The sequence below is a fragment of the Elephantulus edwardii genome, unplaced genomic scaffold, assembly GCF_000299155.1.
Source record: "Elephantulus edwardii isolate Elephantulus edwardi_28Jun2011 unplaced genomic scaffold, EleEdw1.0 scaffold00001, whole genome shotgun sequence".
Classification (NCBI taxonomy): Eukaryota; Metazoa; Chordata; class Mammalia; order Macroscelidea; family Macroscelididae; genus Elephantulus; species Elephantulus edwardii.
In genome coordinates, this window is record NW_006399751.1 from 6,661,614 (window position 1) to 6,678,087 (window position 16,474).

General features: G+C 53.5%; 3 protein-coding genes across 3 annotated transcripts in view; 2 read left to right on the forward strand and 1 right to left on the reverse strand.

Moving 5' to 3' along the window:
- The first annotated feature begins 1,066 nt into the window (after nt 1-1,066).
- Nucleotides 1,067-7,636, forward strand: EXOC3L1 (exocyst complex component 3-like 1). The gene is made up of 13 exons (XM_006878701.1): nt 1,067-1,112; nt 1,309-1,484; nt 1,562-1,781; nt 2,237-2,849; nt 2,928-3,045; nt 3,188-3,313; nt 3,399-3,499; nt 4,095-4,205; nt 6,530-6,659; nt 6,753-6,875; nt 6,993-7,148; nt 7,242-7,366; nt 7,447-7,636. The coding sequence occupies exons 1-13, from the start codon at nt 1,067-1,069 to the stop codon at nt 7,634-7,636; spliced, it is 2,235 nt and encodes a 744-aa protein (XP_006878763.1).
- Nucleotides 7,637-11,062: 3,426 nt separating this feature from the next.
- On the forward strand, nt 11,063-14,755 carry KIAA0895L (KIAA0895-like ortholog). The gene is made up of 6 exons (XM_006878702.1): nt 11,063-11,682; nt 11,765-11,908; nt 12,106-12,238; nt 13,091-13,396; nt 13,513-13,610; nt 14,589-14,755. Exons 1-6 carry the CDS (start codon nt 11,113-11,115, stop codon nt 14,751-14,753), a joined length of 1,416 nt encoding a protein of 471 aa, XP_006878764.1. The 5' UTR covers nt 11,063-11,112; the 3' UTR covers nt 14,754-14,755.
- A 1,659-nt stretch (nt 14,756-16,414) lies between these two features.
- The window catches only part of NOL3 (nucleolar protein 3 (apoptosis repressor with CARD domain)), a 1,166-nt gene continuing 1,106 nt past the window's right edge, over nt 16,415-16,474 (reverse strand). Inside the window, exon 3 of the mRNA XM_006878900.1 lies at nt 16,415-16,422. Coding sequence (XP_006878962.1) covers nt 16,415-16,422 — 8 coding nt within the window. The remainder of the gene's footprint in view (nt 16,423-16,474) is intronic.

Genomic DNA, 16,474 nt, shown 5'->3' on the forward strand with positions numbered 1-16,474 from the left:
AACCATCCTACCAGAAGCTCTGGAGCAGGGAAGTCCTAGATATTCTAAATTCAGGCAAAGGGGTTGGGTCTCTGTGCCTCCCCATTAAGGAGAGACTAATTGGGAGAGACTCAGCTGTGAGTCCTGAGCTTGCTGCACACCTGGGCCGCGGAGGTGTGGATTGGGATGTGGGTACCTTACAGCCCTCAGGAGGAGACCAGCTCTCAGCTTAGTTTTCTAGCCTTCTCATTCCCCTCTCACTGTCATCCATGGCTTACCTTCTGTTCAACAGCATGTGGCCCCTCTCTCCTCTCCAGAGGTACACATCCTCCTCACTGTTGTCTGTATCTATATTTACACGCTCTTTGCTCCCACCTCAGGCAGGGCCAGTTCATGTCCAGTCCATGCCTAAGTGGTGCCTCAGTGGGCTGTTAGGACTCCTTGGTCACAGGGTGTACACTCCCTCCCCCAGCCCTCAGGAAGTGATGCTGGACCTCCCCACCACATCTTCTATTCAGATGTTCTTTCCTGTTGGGAATAAAGTGCCAGAGACTCAGCTTCCTTCCTTTCTGCCCTGTGGCCTTGGGAAGGGAGGGGCTTCTGTGTTCCTGGGCTGAGAGCAGGGAGACAAGCTTCCTTGGGGAGAAGAGGTCTGCTGTGCACCCAGAAGTGGGCCTGAGATTCTGTGAGCCTGTGAGGGAGTGACCAGCTCTGCCAGGGGCCTGGAAGAGAAGGCCATCTCAAGGCCAAGGCTGTGTGCGGAGGAGGGAGAACTGGGCTGGGAACCTGGTCAAGCTTGATGCTTTCCACACCAGATTGACCTCTCCGGCTTCATCCAGTGGAAACCAGTGTCAGCCTGAAAGACAGGGACACAACTGAGAAATTCAGTGAGTGAAGGGCTCCCAGGTATTTTCCCCATCACACCCATCTTCCTCTCATTTCCTGAAGGGCTGGGCACAAACCACCCACCTCCTTCTTAGAGAATCATAGGCAGAAGCCGAAGCTCCAAGGAGGATCTGCTGTGCTTGCTCTGACCCAGCGACTTACCCTGAGTTCCAGTTTAGCCCTGGCTCCTCCAGAGCCTGCCATGGACCCAGCAGCCAAGGATGAAATGGAGCCAACACTTCCTCCTGGTAGGAGCCCTTCTGGGTGGGCTGGGGAGAGATGATGGCAAAGAGAATGAGAATGGTGGGGTTAGTTGTGTATAGGAATCCTGATCAGAGGTGAAGAGGGCAGTGAGAGGAGTGGCCTTGGGGCCAGGGAAAAGGGAGCAGGTTTGGCAGAGGCTTCCTGCAGGCCCTGCAAGTGACTGAAGCTGCTGCCACCCAGGCTCTTCCTGTCCTGGGCCTGAGTGGCCGGAGCAGGAGAGGGCGGAACAGCTAGCCCGAGGTGCAGCACTGAAGTGGGCCTCAGGCATTTTTTACCGACCAGAGCAGTTGGCTAGGCTGGGCCAGTACCGAAGCCGAGAGATACAGCGCACCTCCTCGCTGGAAGCACGCATCAAGGTGGGCTTTGGGCAGGGACTGGAGCAAGGGGCCCTGCTGAGGTGAGCCCTGCCTCACTGGACACTTCGCTCTCACAGTCAGTGGTGCAGTCGTACCTGGAGGGCGTGCAGACTGGTGTATGGCAATTGAGTCGGGCCCTTGAAGCTGTGCAGGGAGTACGGGAGGCCCTGGGTCAGGCCCACAGCTTGCTTCAGGGCATCACTGAGGCTGCACAGACCTTACAGCCCCTTCGGGAACAGGTGGTTCAACACAAGCAACTGCAAGCCCTGTCTCAGCTCTTGCCCAGACTTCAAGCAGGTAAGTGAGGCTTTAGCCCTCCAGCAGTCAATAAGCAAACATCTGTCCGTGAGCAACAGACTGGAACACTAGATGGGGAGTGCATGGAGGGCACCCCTGGACCTCCTAGAGAGTAACTCAAAGTCCAAGTCAGGATGACACATGGCCAAGTGATTTTAGCCACCCAGTTGTTAGTATATTGAAATATTTCCCTAACTCACTGAACCAGTCACCTCTAGTCTGGTTTCCTAGTTACGCCGATAGCTTCTGACTTGCTCATCAGTCCAAGGACTGACACGTGACTTACCATTCCTCAAGGGTCTCACGTGAGTCCATCAGATTGACCAGTGTCACATTGTACTAATTATTAAGTATCTTATATGTCACTTCAGGCCTGGGCTTCAGCAGCCACACTGAACCCATTGAATAGGTGGGAAAGTTGAGACACAAGGCCATTTCCTCTTTTTCTCCATTAGTGCCGGCTACAGCAGCCCACATAAAGACCATGATTAATGCCCAGCAGTTTCTAGAGGCGTATGTGAGCCTTCGAGAGTTGGAACAACTTCAAGAGGACACCTGGGGCCCCCTGGGAGGCCTGAAGTTGCCAGTCTTCGAGGGGCTGGGCCCTCTGACCGAGGCGCTGGGCTGGGCTGTGGAGGTGGCTGCAGGCTCTGCACGGCGGCTGGCTCGGGAGGACCCGGCCCAGCTGGTGGCTGCTGTGCGTGTGGCCGAGGTGGAAACTGAGCGCACGAGCCCCCTAGGGCAGCCGCTGCGGGATTGGAGGCAGCGTTTTCTGCGGGCACTCCAGGAGGGACTGGAACAGGCCCACTTCGGGACTTCTGTGCTGCCTGGGCCAGGGGCCCTAACAGAATGGCTGGAAACCCTGAGGGTGGCACTACCATCAGAGTTGGCCACAGCTGAGGCGCTCATAGCCCCCTGCTGCCCACCGCACTACCAGGTGGTCCAGCTGTGGGCCCATACCCTGCACAGTGCCCTGCGCCGCAGGCTTCTCCAGCTCCTCATGGGTCCTGAGCTGGGAGCTGCTGATGCCTTCACCCTGTTGCACTGGACACAGCACGTGTACCTGGGGTCAGTGCCCGGGGGACAACAGGGAGGGAGACGTATTGGTGCCTGATGCCCATCATGACACCTGCCACCCATCTCCAGGTCAGAGATGATGGGGAGACTAGAGTTGGGGCCTGATGCTGATGTGTCGCACCTGGAGCCCCTGCTGACCCCAGAGAATATTGAACAGCTGGAAGCAACCTATGTGGCCAAGGTCCAGGTGAGCGCAGACACAGAGCCACTCTGCCCATCAGCCGCAGTCCTTCACCCGCAGAGTCCAGCTCAGGTCTTCATTTGTCATGTGTCTACCTGTCTCTCTCAGGGCCAGTGCCCTGATGCCTCCTGCGGCCCTTTTCCTCTAGGCAAGCGTGGCCCAGTGGATGCAGAAGGCACTGGATGGGGAGGTAGCTGAATGGGGTCTGGAAAAGGAACCAGACACAGACCCGTCTGGCTTTTACCACTCTCCGATGCCAGCCATTGTGCTGCAGGTGGGTGGGCAGTGAGCAGCTCAGTGGGGCAAGGGCAGGGGCAGAGCCAGGGACTCTGCTGATGCCTGCCCATCCCTGCCTCTAGATCCTGGATGAGAACATCCGAGTGACCAGCCTGGTTGGTGAGTCATTGCAGCGGCGGGTGCATGGCATGGCAGTGTCAGAACTGAGCACGTTCTTGAGGAGGTCCGCCAAGCCCCTGTCCCCCTTCTCACCCCCAACCCTGTTCCCGAGTCACCTAAAGGGACAGAATGAATTTGGAGGTGGGGCTGATGACCTAAGACTAAGGTTGTGGGAGGAGTCTTGGGTGGTGCACATGGTTAAGGACTTATGCGAGTCAAACGTTTGGCAGTTAAAAAAAATTTTTTTTTAATTTATTTCGTTATTTTTGTGTGTACCATCAAATCAGATCTGACTGGTGCAGGAAGACATTGTCCCTCCTTCTCCAGCAGAGCATCCGGTGGTTTCAAACCGCGCCTCTGGGACTGCAGTGCAGCTTCTTGCCACTAGGCCACCAGAGCTCTTTAAAAGTTTGGTAGTTTTAGAAAACAGCACAACTAAAAAAAAAAAAAATTAAAAATAAAAGGATTGGCAGTTGCAATCTACCAAGTGGTACCTCGGAAGACAAGCCTGGCAACTTGCTTCCAAAAAGTCTATCTTGAAAACTCTATATAGCAGTCTTACTCTGCCCACAAGGTGTTGGCATTGACCCTATAGCAGCTAACAACAAGAGAATTGTGGGAGCACCAGGATGACGACGGTGTCATTTCTGCCACTGCAGCTTCAGTGATGCTCTAATCCGATTCTCGCGAGACCATCTGAGGGGTGAAGCAGTAGCCCCTCATTATGTTCCCTACCTCTTGGCCACACTCAACCACCACACAGCGCTCAGGTATGAGGCTTAAATCAACCACACTTTCACCACACTAATCCCGACTGAGTACTTATTACGTTCATCACCAGCGCCTGCTAGGCCATTAAGTACTTTTGACTCCAGGTTCTAATCCTACTTTTACTAATTGCTGTCTCTGTGACATAGGGCTTGCCACTTAATTTCTCGAAATCTGTTTTCTCATTGCTACTATGTGGACAATAATTACTGTTCTGAGACTAACAGAGGTACCTATACCACAGTGCATGGCAGAGTGGCGCTCAATTATGTATTCATCAACAAATATTTATTAGAGGGGGGAGGAGAGAGAAGACAAACAAATTAGTGATGATTTTTACAAACTCCTGGCAGAGATTAACCTCCTCTCCCTCCCTTTATGGGTGAGCAAACGGGAACCCTAAGACTTACGCAAGAACACTCCAAGGATTAGAGGCAAGTCTGGCTGGAGCTGTGTCCCTTCTAGCTCTCTTATCCCACTGCTCCAGCCTGACATTTTTGCCACCTGCTGCCACATACATGTGCCACTTGGTGGAGCACAGGTAGCTGGACCACAGAGGCCCTGCAGGTCTTGGTCTTGGTCCTGAAAGTCATGTTTTTGGTCTCTTTAGATAGTCTGGTGTTCTGGGATTCCCATCCTTCTCAGAGTCAGCCACAGTTTGTTGTGATCCACACAGTCAAATGCTGAAACTCTCTGCTTTCAGCCAAGATCCATCTGACATTAGCTATAATATGTCTAGCGCTAAGGCCTCTTCTCAATCAAGCCTGCACTTCAGGCATTTCTCTGTTGATGTGCTGTTCCAGTCATTTTTTGGCTAATCTTCAGCAGAATCTTGGTTGTGCTTATGAGAAACCTATATGTGGACCAGGAGGCAGTTGTTAGAATAGAGTGAGGAAACACGGCATGGTTCAAAATTGGGAAAGGTGTGCGTCAAGGATGTGTCCTATCTCCATATCTTTTCAATCTATATGCGGAACAGATTATCTGGGAGGCTGGGCTCTACGAGAAGTGTGACATCAGGATTGGAGGTAGACTCATCAACAATCTGCGTTATGCAGATTACAACCCTGCTTGCTGAAACTGAGGAGGACCTGAAGTGCTTGAAGCTAAAGCTTGAAGCTGAAGTTCAACATCAAGAAAACAAAGATTCTCTTGTTGCCACTGGGCCGATTGACAGCATCATGATAGATGGTGAAGAGATTGAGATTGTTGACAGCTTCAGTTTGCTTGGCTCTACAATCAACACTCTTGGTACTAGCAGCCAGGAAATTACAAGATTAATTGCACTGGGCAAGTCTACTGTCAGAGACCTCTCCAAAGTACTGAAGAACAACAATGTCAGTCTGAAGACTAAGTTGTGCCTGATATAGGCCATGGTCTTTGCAACTACTTGTTATGCATCAGAGAGCTGTACAGTGACTAGAAAGGATAGAAGGAGAGTTGGTGTCTTTGAGCTGTGGTGCTTGGGAAGAGTATTGAATATTCCATGGACTGCTAGGAGAACAAATTTATTCTGGAGAGGGTGAAGCCAGGCTTTCTCCCTGGAGGCAAGGATTCTGAAGCTCTGTCTGACATATATTGGACTTGTTGCAAGGCGGGATCAGTCCTTGGAGAGGGACATCATGCTTGGGAGGGTGGAGGGACAGCTCAGGAGAGGAAGACCCTCAATGAGATGGACTGATTCAGTGACTGGGGTAATGGGGATAGGTATGCTGGAGACAATAAGATTGGCAAGGAATAGAGTAGGGTTTAGGTCGCTATGAGTCACAGGCGGCTCCACGTCACATAACTACAAGTAGTAGGTTCAGTATTGGGCACTTCCAATCCACAAGCCATTCTGAGAGAGAAAGATGAAACAGCAAAGATTTATAACCTCAAAGCCTACAGAAGGGTGTCACTATGAGAGAAAATCTACTTGAGGCCAGTGTGTGGGGTGTAGGTCTTCCATGCACCTGTGGAGTTGCTGACAGAAAGATCAGCATTTCAAACCCCCCAGAAAGAAAAATGACCCAGGCTGTGAAGATTTCCAGCCTCAGAAAGCAGTGGGGTAGTTCTGTCTGATCTGTCCAGTTGTGATAAATTAGAATCCACTGAACAGCAGCAGGTTTTTAAGTCGGACGAGGGCCCTGGTGGCACACTGGATTAAGCATTATTATGCTACTCATGAGGTTGGTGGTTGGAATCCACTTGCTGTTTCCAGGGGAATCATGGGGCAGTCAGTACCTGTTAAGATTTGTAACTTCCAGATGGAGCAGTTGTATTTTATTCCTTAAGGTTGCTATGTCAAAGTCGACTCACTTTCCCCCCTTCCCTTCCCTCGTTTTAGGTCGTCCATGTCCTTCCTGCAAGTCGAGGGGGCGGCCTCAGTGGCCTTGGCGAGGGTGGAAGCTGCGCTGGAGGAGTTGCAGAGGAGGATCTGCCGCTTGGTGCTGGAGGCACTGCTGGAGGAGCTCCAGGTGAGCGTCAGGGCAAGCGTGAGACAACGTGTGTTTGCGGGGCGGGAATGCCAGGTCTAAATGCAGGGCCGTCTCTCTCATCGCCCCCTCCAGCCCCTGTTCGCAACCCTGCCCTCGCGCCAATGGCTGTCAAGCACAGAGCTGTTGGACAGTGTATGTGAACGGACGGCAAGTTTATGCAGAGATTTCAGCCGTGTGCGGAGCCCTGGGGCCCAGGTGCGTTGGGAGGGAGGAGCAGGAAGGGCGCTGATGGGAAAAGCGACTCGGACCTGCCGATCGCCCCCCTGTGATTGGCCTCCTCTGATTGCTCTCCTCTGATCGCCGTTCTCGCAGCTGCTACTGGCAGAGGCAGAGCGCACGGTGGTGCTGCAGTACCTGCACGCGCTGATGCAGGGCCGCTTAGTATGCCGCGGTGCTGACGAGCGCACTCAGGCCGCCGAGCGCTTGCGGCTCGATACCACCCGGCTGCAGGAGCTCTTCCTAGGTTTGGTAAGGGAAGAGCGAGGGGACAGATGGGCAGGGCCTAACTAGTTGGGTGGGGAGCTGAAGGCCGCTCAAGACCCTCCCCATCTCGGTAAGCAGGGTCTGGAGGAGAGTGCTCAGTGTGCACCGGTGCTGCTTGCCCTGCGGGAGTTGCTGCACCTCAGTGACCCCACGCTGCTTAGCCTCGAGGTGGCCAGCCTGCGGCAACAATTCCCCGATGTGAGGTGCGGGGCGCCAAGCTCAGAGGGAGGAGGAGCAGGGGAGGAGCGGGCTGAGGCTGACACTCCTCGGTGGTGTCCTGCAGTGAGGATCACGTCTCTGCCCTCCTGGACCTGCGTGGCGACGTGTCTAGAGAGCAGCGCCTGGCCGCACTCAGCTCCCTGCAGGCTGGCCCGCCGCCCTCGCCCCCTGCTGGCCGCCGCGCACTCTTCAGCCTGGTGCCGGCACCGACGCCTGCGCGGTCCTCGTGCCTGCCAACCGGGCCCTGTGCCTGACGCCTGGCACCCTCAGACTGATGCCACAGCCTCAGAGCTGTGTGTGTTGGGGAAACAAGCAAAAAACCAAATCCAGTGCCTTAGCCTCCATTCCTACTCATGGTGACCCTCCATCGGGTTTTCGAGGCTGTAATTCTTTATAGGAGATTGTCTTGTCCTCCTTCCGAGTGGCTGGTGGATTCAAATTGTTGATGTTTAAGTAACTGCCCAACACTTAACTCACTTAATGGCACCATGACTCCTGTGTTTTGTGGATGAAATAAAAGTCACCTCCGAGTTTAGGGCTCAAGCACAGGATCCTGGTTCCCACTTGGTATGTGGACTACTATCCCACATACCCGGACTCGCCCCCCTGTACTTAGTTCCTGTCCACCTTCAGATATCTGCCCAGATTCTCGCATTGGGGTAGTCCCTTGAAAACCTGGCACCCACTAGCCGAGGGTCGGGCCTTCTACAAGTTCCCGCCCATGGGCGTGGCCAGGCGAAGTGCACCGCCCCCTGCCTTGCCTGGCTCCGCCTCTGGTGTAGTCTCAGGCGCGCTACCGCAGTGACGGCCGCGAACCCGTGCACCATCTGCTCTGCGTGCGCGTATCCGGGTGGTGCGTCACCAGTGTCAGCTCCTGTGTGCCGGGCGGCGGACGGTTTGCGCTGCGGAGCGGGAACGGCAGCGACAAGTAAAGGAGCGATCAGGTTGGGACTTGGGACGCGGTTCGCAGATGGGACCCCTGGGAGGCGGAAAAGGGCACTCGTGAGGCTCCCCGCGATCTACTAAAGAACCCCGGCTCCTTTGTCCTCCAGCCCCGCCCTCTATTGGGCACTCCCTTAACCCATCCCCCGCCGCTTATTGGCTGTTGGTCACGCCCCTCCTCCCTCTCTTCATCCCCATTGGCCATTCTTCCACGTTATCCTCTCCTGGGTCTCTTATTAGCGCAGACCACACCCTCTTATTTGTCATCAGACCCCGCCTTCAGTAGTCAAGGGCTCCTCCTTCCATCCATTTGTTCATTCATTTACTACTAGTGCCGGGTGCTTTTGAGACTTGGGACCAAATGAGACTACTCACTGCCCTTGGTGAGTTCAAGGGATGATGGGGAGATACAGACTCAGGTTCTGATAGTGACAGCCTAGGGCAACAGAAATCCGTCTAGGCATTGGGGAACCTCTACATGCTAGCATGACTTCCCAGAAGAGGTGAGGCCTGAATTGAGCCCTGAAGGATGGGTAGCAGACTCTGGGAGGGTATTCCTCAAAGAAGAACGTGAAACATGAAAGAAATACGTATTCTGGTAATTAATTGCAAGGAGGTAGGTTGAATAAAAGGGAAGCTGGAGAGGGCTGGCCCGCATAGAGACTCAGAATCCAGTAAGGAGTCTGGAAAAAGTATCTGTTAGTTGAGAGTGAAGCCTGAGACCTGAATTTTGAGCAGCTGAGTACTGTCCAAGGAGGAAGATCAAGTCTCGATGGGGAACAAAGTGCAGGGAAGGAGGGTTTCCAGTTTTTGAAATGAGTTCTTGGGTTCATTTGTTTATTAACTGCCAGGCATTGTTCTCAGTTCTGAAGATACTCAAGAGAACACAGACAACTAACAGTTGAATGTTCTCTGCTTCAGAGGTTATAACTCCCATGGAGAATAGGATGACAAAGAACGGGAGGCTTACTATTTTATAGAGATGTGTTAGGGAAAGCTTTTCCAATAACAATTTACTATGGGGTTGAAAGGAAAGTGAAAGAGTGACCCTTGAAGTTATATGTGAGGAAACATCCCAGGTAGGGGACACACTCCATTTGAAATGCTTGAAAAGTGGAATCACTGAAGTTTAGGGGCAAAGCATAGACTGTTATAATTAAAACCATGAGGGTGGATAGGATCCCCAAGGATGTGTTATTCTTGTTATCAAGTAGATTCTGACTCATAATGACTCTAGGACAGAATAGAACTGGCCCCAAGGCTTTCCTAGGCTATAATATTTATGGGAACAGATTGCCACATCTTTTTATTATTGGAGCCTATCATGAATTCAAACCACCAACCTTTCTAACACTTACCCAGGGCTTCTCTGTTATGTAGGTGGTGAGTGTAAATGGAGAAGAGAGAAAGGGTTACATAGGCCAGTACCGTGTTAAGAGGTTTGGAAGTAGGAATGAATCAGCAAAGGAAACCAAGAAGGAACAGCCAGATTGGTTGAAAGGGAGGCTGGAACAGGCAGTGAGAAGGGAGGCGAGGTAACCAGCTCGAGAAGCAGCTGAAGAAGGTGTTTCCAGGAGAATGTGATCAACCCTGTCAGGGGCTACTGATCAATACAGAGATCACTGGTGTCCTTGATCAGATAAATTTTGATGGAAAGTGGGGGTGGGGGTGGGGGTGGAAATAATGCCACAAACCTAGCTGGGCTAAGTTTAAGAAAGAACAGGGCGGGGAAATACAACAAAACAAGAAACAAAAAAGAGAACAGGAAAGAAAGAATGGGAGACTAAGTATAGACAGCTTAGGGAGCAGCTGGATGGAGAAGCGATAGGGCAGTAGGTGGAGGAGTATATAGATAGAGGGTCAAGTGACCCTCTTTGAAAGGCAAAATAACAGCATGTGTTTATGCTGATGGAAATAATCCAGTAGAGAGGCAGAAATGATGCTGAGGGAAGGAGAAGAAATACTGGCACTCTGCCCTTGAGCAGGGAAGGCATTAGCATGGAAGGCATTATCTCAAGAGACTGGATCAGGCTCAGCCCTGACAAAGCCATGGGGTGGGTGAATGACCTGACACTGGTTTTAGATGACAGCTAGGAAGACACTTCAGAGGGGAGAAAGCATCCACCAGCAGGGGGCAGGCTAAGGATTGGCTTGGGCTTGCTAGATTTCCTTCTGCCCACCCATCTCCCTAAACCAGGGATTTTTCCTGATTCCTCCCCCCTCAAGAAAAGCCAGTTTTAATTTGGAGATGTGCAAGAGGTCCAGAAGAGAGGGCATTCTAGGTGAAGACATAAGGCCAGAGGAGTTAAAGGAGGCAGATGGAAGAGGGAGTGGCATTGAGAAAGTTCCAGAAGAGGACAACTAAGAGAACAGCTCCTGGGACTCTTTATCCTTCATCCGTCCAAGCAGCTGCGGCTGCCCAGTACCAGCTCCTGGACTGAGTGGGCACTGGCACAGGCATTAACATCACAAGTAGGGCATGTTTCTTACTCTTGGGAGCTCCTAGGCTGAGGGGATCCCAGTAACCACCATCTGGGTTGGGGTATAAGAAACTTCCTCTTGCTTTCTCCCAGCTCCAACTGCTTGGGTGAGCCTGCTGGAAGTGAAGAGAGGCCAAAGTGGGTATTGGGGGGCAACCACCTCAATCTCTGGCAGCAGGCCCAGCTCACAGGGCCAGCATGGAACTGCCGAACCTCAGGCCACGTCTATTATATGCCCTTCTTTGTCCTCAGAGGTCAACAGTGAAGGGTGTTGGAGTGACCCAGCTGGATGTGACCCCCAGGACAGAATGGTACTGGACTCAGGGGCCCAGGTGTATGAGCAAGCACCCTCTAGCCCACCTGCTAGTCCCCTGTCCCTGCGTACCAGGCTGAAGGCCTCAGACAGAGATGGACCACCACTGTTCCCCTGGTCTCGGCCCCTGCCCTTGCCCCTGGCTCTGTCAGTCCCGTCAGCACTGCAGCCCCAGCCTGAGGCACTGACCCTCTCAGAGCTGCGTCTTGGCCACCGCAGCCACATGCGTCGTAGCGAGAGCACGTGCACTGTGAACAATGCTGGCCGCCAAGGGCGCAGTATCCAGGGCCGAACCCCATCTGGACGAGGACGGGACCCAGGAGGGGGCACCCTGCGGTCTGCAGCCTCCCTCCCTCACATTGCTAAGACCCGGAAGGATGCAGGCCGTGGTGTCAACAAGAGCCCCTGCATGCTAGTGGCCCTGCGACCAACCAACATGGACAGCGAGCGGGACAAGTTCTTCCAGTCCCATTTCACCTACAACCCGCAGTTCCAGTATCAGGAGCCCATGCCCACAGCAGTGCTGCAGAAGTACTGCGAGGCCTCAGGGCAGTTCATCCACCAGGTCAGTCCCGCCTGCCCACTTCATTCCAGCCCTGACGACCCAAGAGGCCCAGCCTGACCAGTCACTGCTGCCCTGTGTGCAGGCAGTTGGCATCATCGAGGCTGTCCTGGAGAAGTTTGGCACCTATGAGCACTTTGAGGCTGCCACCGGGGGCCAGTTGCTGACCAAGTGCCAGATTTGGTCGATAGTTCGCAAATACATGCAGAAGGAGGGCTGCGTCGGGGAGGTAAGCTTGCCCTGCCTACCAGACCCTCTGGACATGACCCCAAATCAGGCTGCTGAGCTGTGGTGTTAGGTAGGTGCCCCAATGAATTGGGGCTTTGCTCTGAGCAGAGCTGGTGAGGAGTGAGTATGTAGGCTGCCCTGTGGCATCTGTGGGTCTGCCTGCACATGGGCCACAGCTCAGAGCAGTGTTGCCTCTAGGTGGTAGTGCAGCTGACTGAGGACCTGCTGTCCCAGGCGGTGATGATGGTGGAGAACAGCCGGCCCACGCTGGCCATCAACTTGACGGGAGCCCGCCAGTATTGGTTGGAGGGCATGCTGCGGCATGAAATAGGTCAGAGTGTGGGCAGGTGGGTGGGTGGATACAGGTGGGAGGGAGTTGGGAGTTAAGTTAGCGGTAGTGAGGGGCCCCAGTAACCCCACCACATCTCTCTCTCCTGCTTCCCTATGGGAGAGGTCAGGCTCTTCCCCTTCCTGTGCCCATGCCCATGCCCTCCCTCACTCCGAGGTCACTTGGCCCACCCTTTGGGCTCCCTTCATATCTTGCTCTTTTTAGATACCTTTTTATCCTTCTTTCTTTCTGATTTCCCTTGACAGTGGGGCATGGCTGCCAAGGTCCAGATTGGTCCGAGGTGGCAGCCCTGGGGCTCCACCAACCCAGCCAGAATGCAGGTCCTCTAGGGTGGGCAGAAGGTTTGATCCTGGGAGTGGAATTATCTACGGATACACAGGGCTAGGATTATCAGGAGGGGACAGGCCAGTCTGGGAGGAGATGGGTTCAGAACATTAATCTCCTTTCTGTCTCTTTTCATGTATCTTGTTTTGGGCAAGACGTAGTTTTCTGAGGGACCAGTATGATTGTCTAAATGATCCGGGCTGGCTGGCTGTGGGCCAGGGTGGTGATGGGTGGTCATACTGTCCTCCAGGTGGCTAGGAGCAGTGTGACTTTGAGGAGGGCTTTTGAAGGGAGATTCATTCTGAGACCTTTTTGGTCCTTGAATGCAAATTTATGCTGGGATTAGGGGAATGAATACATTTCTGTGGAGGGGAGGCCTGGGGACTCCCAGGCCTCCGGGATGCATGCACCACCAGCTAGAGGTCTTCAGGTAGGCCAAGGAAGGGATCTAGAAGGAGGTTCCCCGGGCTACCCTTCTCAGCGCCCCTCCTCCCCACGCCCTCCCGGCAGGCACGCACTACCTGCGGGGCGTGAACAACGCGCGCCAGCCTTGGCATAACGCAGAGGGTCGGGTGCAGTATGGGCTGCGGCCCGCCAACCCCACGGAGGAGGGCCTGGCCAGCCTGCACAGCGTGCTGTTCCGGAAGCAGCCCTTCCTGTGGCGCGCTGCCCTGCTCTACTACACCATCCACCGTGCTGCCTGCATGTCCTTCCGTCAGCTCTTCCAGGACCTGGCGCGCTACGTGCAGGACGCAGACGTGCGCTGGGAGTACTGCGTTCGCGCCAAACGTGGCCAGACCGACACCTCGAAGCCAGGTGGGGGTCAGCTGGGGACTGTGCTCTGAGCCGGGCCTGGGGCTGGACCGCGGGGTGAAGAAAGGCGAGGGATGGGGCATCAGGCACTGGAAGTCATGGTCCTCCTGCACTCATAGGTTGCTTCAGCAAAGACCAGGTGTACCTGGACGGCATCGTGCGCATTCTGCGGTACCGTCATGCCATTGATTTCCCTCTACTGACCTCACTGGGCAAGGTGAGAGGCTGTGGGCCTGCAGAAGGCCCATGTAGCTACCGCCTCACTGCAGTGTTCTCGGATCCTTTACTGAGAGATGAGTGGGGAAAATCTCTATTGGGGGAGCATGGGTGGATGAGCACAGGAAATGCAAGTTTGTGGTGACAAGAGTTCACCTCTGGGTACATAGTGTAAACAAGTATTTGTTCAGGCAGGTATGTAGATATTGCATCTCAAGAGTATCAAGTGAAGGCCATAGTCAGGAAAGGAGAGGAAGCAGGAGAAGTCACCCAGGACTAAGTGTGTGGCTCTGGGTATTTATGACAGACTGAATATTTCTGGGCAGGGCTTCATCCAGAACAATGAGTCAGCTGAGAGCGCTAAGCTGGGTGGCCCAGTACTTGCTTTACCAGGCTCCCTCTGGATGTCCCGGGTGAGGTGGGTTGGAGAGAAGCCTAAGGGAGGGAAGGCAGGGCAGGAAGCGGTCCTTTCAGTCACTACTGTAGAAGCAGTGTTGAGCTGGGCATGCAGTTGGAGAGGAAGGAGTAAGCTGGCATGCTCTTGGGAAGGTGGAATCCCTTTAACTCTGTGGCTACCCTGAGTGAGTGACACTTGGGTAATGAAGAGAGTGGGGCTTCACAAGCCAGCACCCAGAAGATAGGGGAGTTTCAGGAATATAATGTAGGACATGAGGAATCTGAGGTCCTGAGGGGAAGGTTTGGGAAGCAATTAGAGATCCCAGTTTGGAAGTGAGGAGGAGTTAGGCTAAATTAAGGAGAAGGGTTGTCAGGCATAAACAGTAAAAGGTGTTATGAGGGGAAAACAGACCCAGGACTGAGCCCACAGGTGCTTCCGTTGGAGATGGACAGGAATGGGAAAGGGAAGAGGGCAGAGGAAGGAGCCTCGGAGGCAGTGGGTCTCCCTGGGTCTCAGTCACAGGCGGGGACCAGCTGCCACTTGAGTCTTGCCTCCCCGTGAAACCCAGCTCCATCCCTGTAGGTATCCTATGAGGATGTGGACTCCCTGAGGCCTCACGGGGTGCTGGACCAGACCCGTGTGCCCCACTTCATGCAGGACCTGGTGCGCTACCGGCAACAGTTAGAACACATCATGACCACCAACCGGCTGGATGAAGCGGAGCTGGGCCGGCTGTTGCCCGACTGATGCTGACAGAGGGCTCCAGACTGGCTCCAACACATGAAGCTTCATGCGCTGTATTTCCATGGCCTGGGTGTTTCTTGGGGAATTGGGTGGGCAGAAATGCCTTCTGAGAGGAAGGGATGGCAGCATCAGAGGGTTTGTCTCTTTGGGTAGTCTCCATGGGGCATGAGAACTAGCAGCAACATGTCAGACAAATAGTACGTCCTCCTGCCTGAGCTCTCTGTTGAGAAGAGGGGAAAAGGGGAGGCCTGGGGACAGTAGGAAAGCTGAGCATGGATGGGTATGGGGGGTGGTTTGGAAGTAGAAGCTTGTTCCTGCATGAGATGGTTTTGGATGTCAAGGATTCGTCATTCCCTTCCCCCTACCTGGCCCCTTGGTGCTCCTTCAGCTTTCATGCTGTCTACCTCTCACTGGGTCCTGGTTGGGGTTAGGACTCCTCCTCTGGGGTGATTGCCTAAGCCTTTGGTCCTGACCTTTACATCCTTGTTCAAGGGGCAGAAGTGCTAGTGGTAGAGACCCAGCTGGCCTGGGATGTACTTTCTAGTGTTCTGCCTGCCTCATTGCTGTGTATATTCTGTTTGTGTACTCACTCTACTTCCTGGGGCTAGGAGGCAGCAGCTCCTGAAAGTTTAGTGGAAAGAACAGGGCTCCCCTGGAAAGTACCCGTGCTTGCCTGGAAGGCTTCACTCCCATCAGACACACACACCGTGCTTCAGGGTGATGGCCAAGTCCATGAGCTCTCTGGCCTCTGCTGCTGCTGTCTCTTACCTTGTCTTTGCCTGCACCTTTAGAGCTGCTCTGCAGCAAAGGTGGGCATAACCTGGCAGTAACCACAATCAGTGAGCCTGAGGTGCAGGCCCCTAGCGTTTGTTGTCCTAAGTCCTAAGCCCCTCTTGGACCAGGGGAGGGGCAGAGATAGTTGTAATAGTTGCTTCCATTTCCCCCTCAGACTCACTGTGTGGGGTTGAAACGTCCTATTCCTTCCCTAGGCTTCAGTTTTCTCATCCATAAAACTCAAGCATAAAGTCCTTCTCCAGTCAGTAAATATGTAGAGAACACCTTCTGTGTGCCAACTACTGGTCAGAACCCTCACTGGATTTCTAGTGCAGGGGAAACCAGACAATTAAAACAATAATTGTAATGAAACGTGTGGTCTCTGTCTACCTGAGATCCCATCTTCTTCCTTTTTTCTAATTTGCTTCCCAAATCTCTTCTCTCAGCTTTCTCTAAGCAGAGTGGCCCCTTCTCCTGTTATCAGTGTCAGACCCAGGAGCTTCTGTCATGGGCAGCTCATGCCTACACAAACCCTTAAATGGCTCATGAGGAGGAAAGACTGTGAAACTGGGGGACAGGTATTTGTTCCTCTAGGGGTCTGGGTCTAGAAGCCATTGGGGTGCAGCTTAGGCTATTGAAGGCAAGGATGAGGCTGTGGTTGGGAGAGACATGAAAGTGCCCCTTCACTGATAGGCGCATACATCCCCCAGTTCTTGGGCAAAGAGCCAGAATTGTAGCGTGCACCCAGGGGGAAATCAACTCTCCAGGGTTTATTCATTTCCAGAGGCACTAGGCCACCTGGAGTCCCCATGTTATCATCCATCCAGCCCAGACAAGATGTCAGATCCCTTCTGATTTGATCAGGAAATGGCTGGTCATCGCATTGGTCTTCAGGAATCTAGAAACCAGAAGATAGAAGTAGAGTGGTCAGTGAGCTTGGGGATGGGGGG

Bases quoted from the DNA above. Each gene is read 5' to 3' on its own strand.
- EXOC3L1 (XM_006878701.1), top strand. From the start codon at position 1,067: ATGGACCCAGCAGCCAAGGATGAAATGGAGCCAACACTTCCTCCTG. The intron at 2,850-2,927 runs GTCAGTGCCCGG...ACCCATCTCCAG, and splicing joins ACACAGCACGTGTACCTGGG to GTCAGAGATGATGGGGAGAC. The intron at 7,367-7,446 runs GTGCGGGGCGCC...GGTGTCCTGCAG, and splicing joins CAACAATTCCCCGATGTGAG to TGAGGATCACGTCTCTGCCC.
- KIAA0895L (XM_006878702.1), top strand. From the start codon at position 11,113: ATGGTACTGGACTCAGGGGCCCAGGTGTATGAGCAAGCACCCTCTAGC. The intron at 11,909-12,105 runs GTAAGCTTGCCC...TGTTGCCTCTAG, and splicing joins AGGAGGGCTGCGTCGGGGAG to GTGGTAGTGCAGCTGACTGA. The intron at 13,397-13,512 runs GTGGGGGTCAGC...CTGCACTCATAG, and splicing joins GACCGACACCTCGAAGCCAG to GTTGCTTCAGCAAAGACCAG.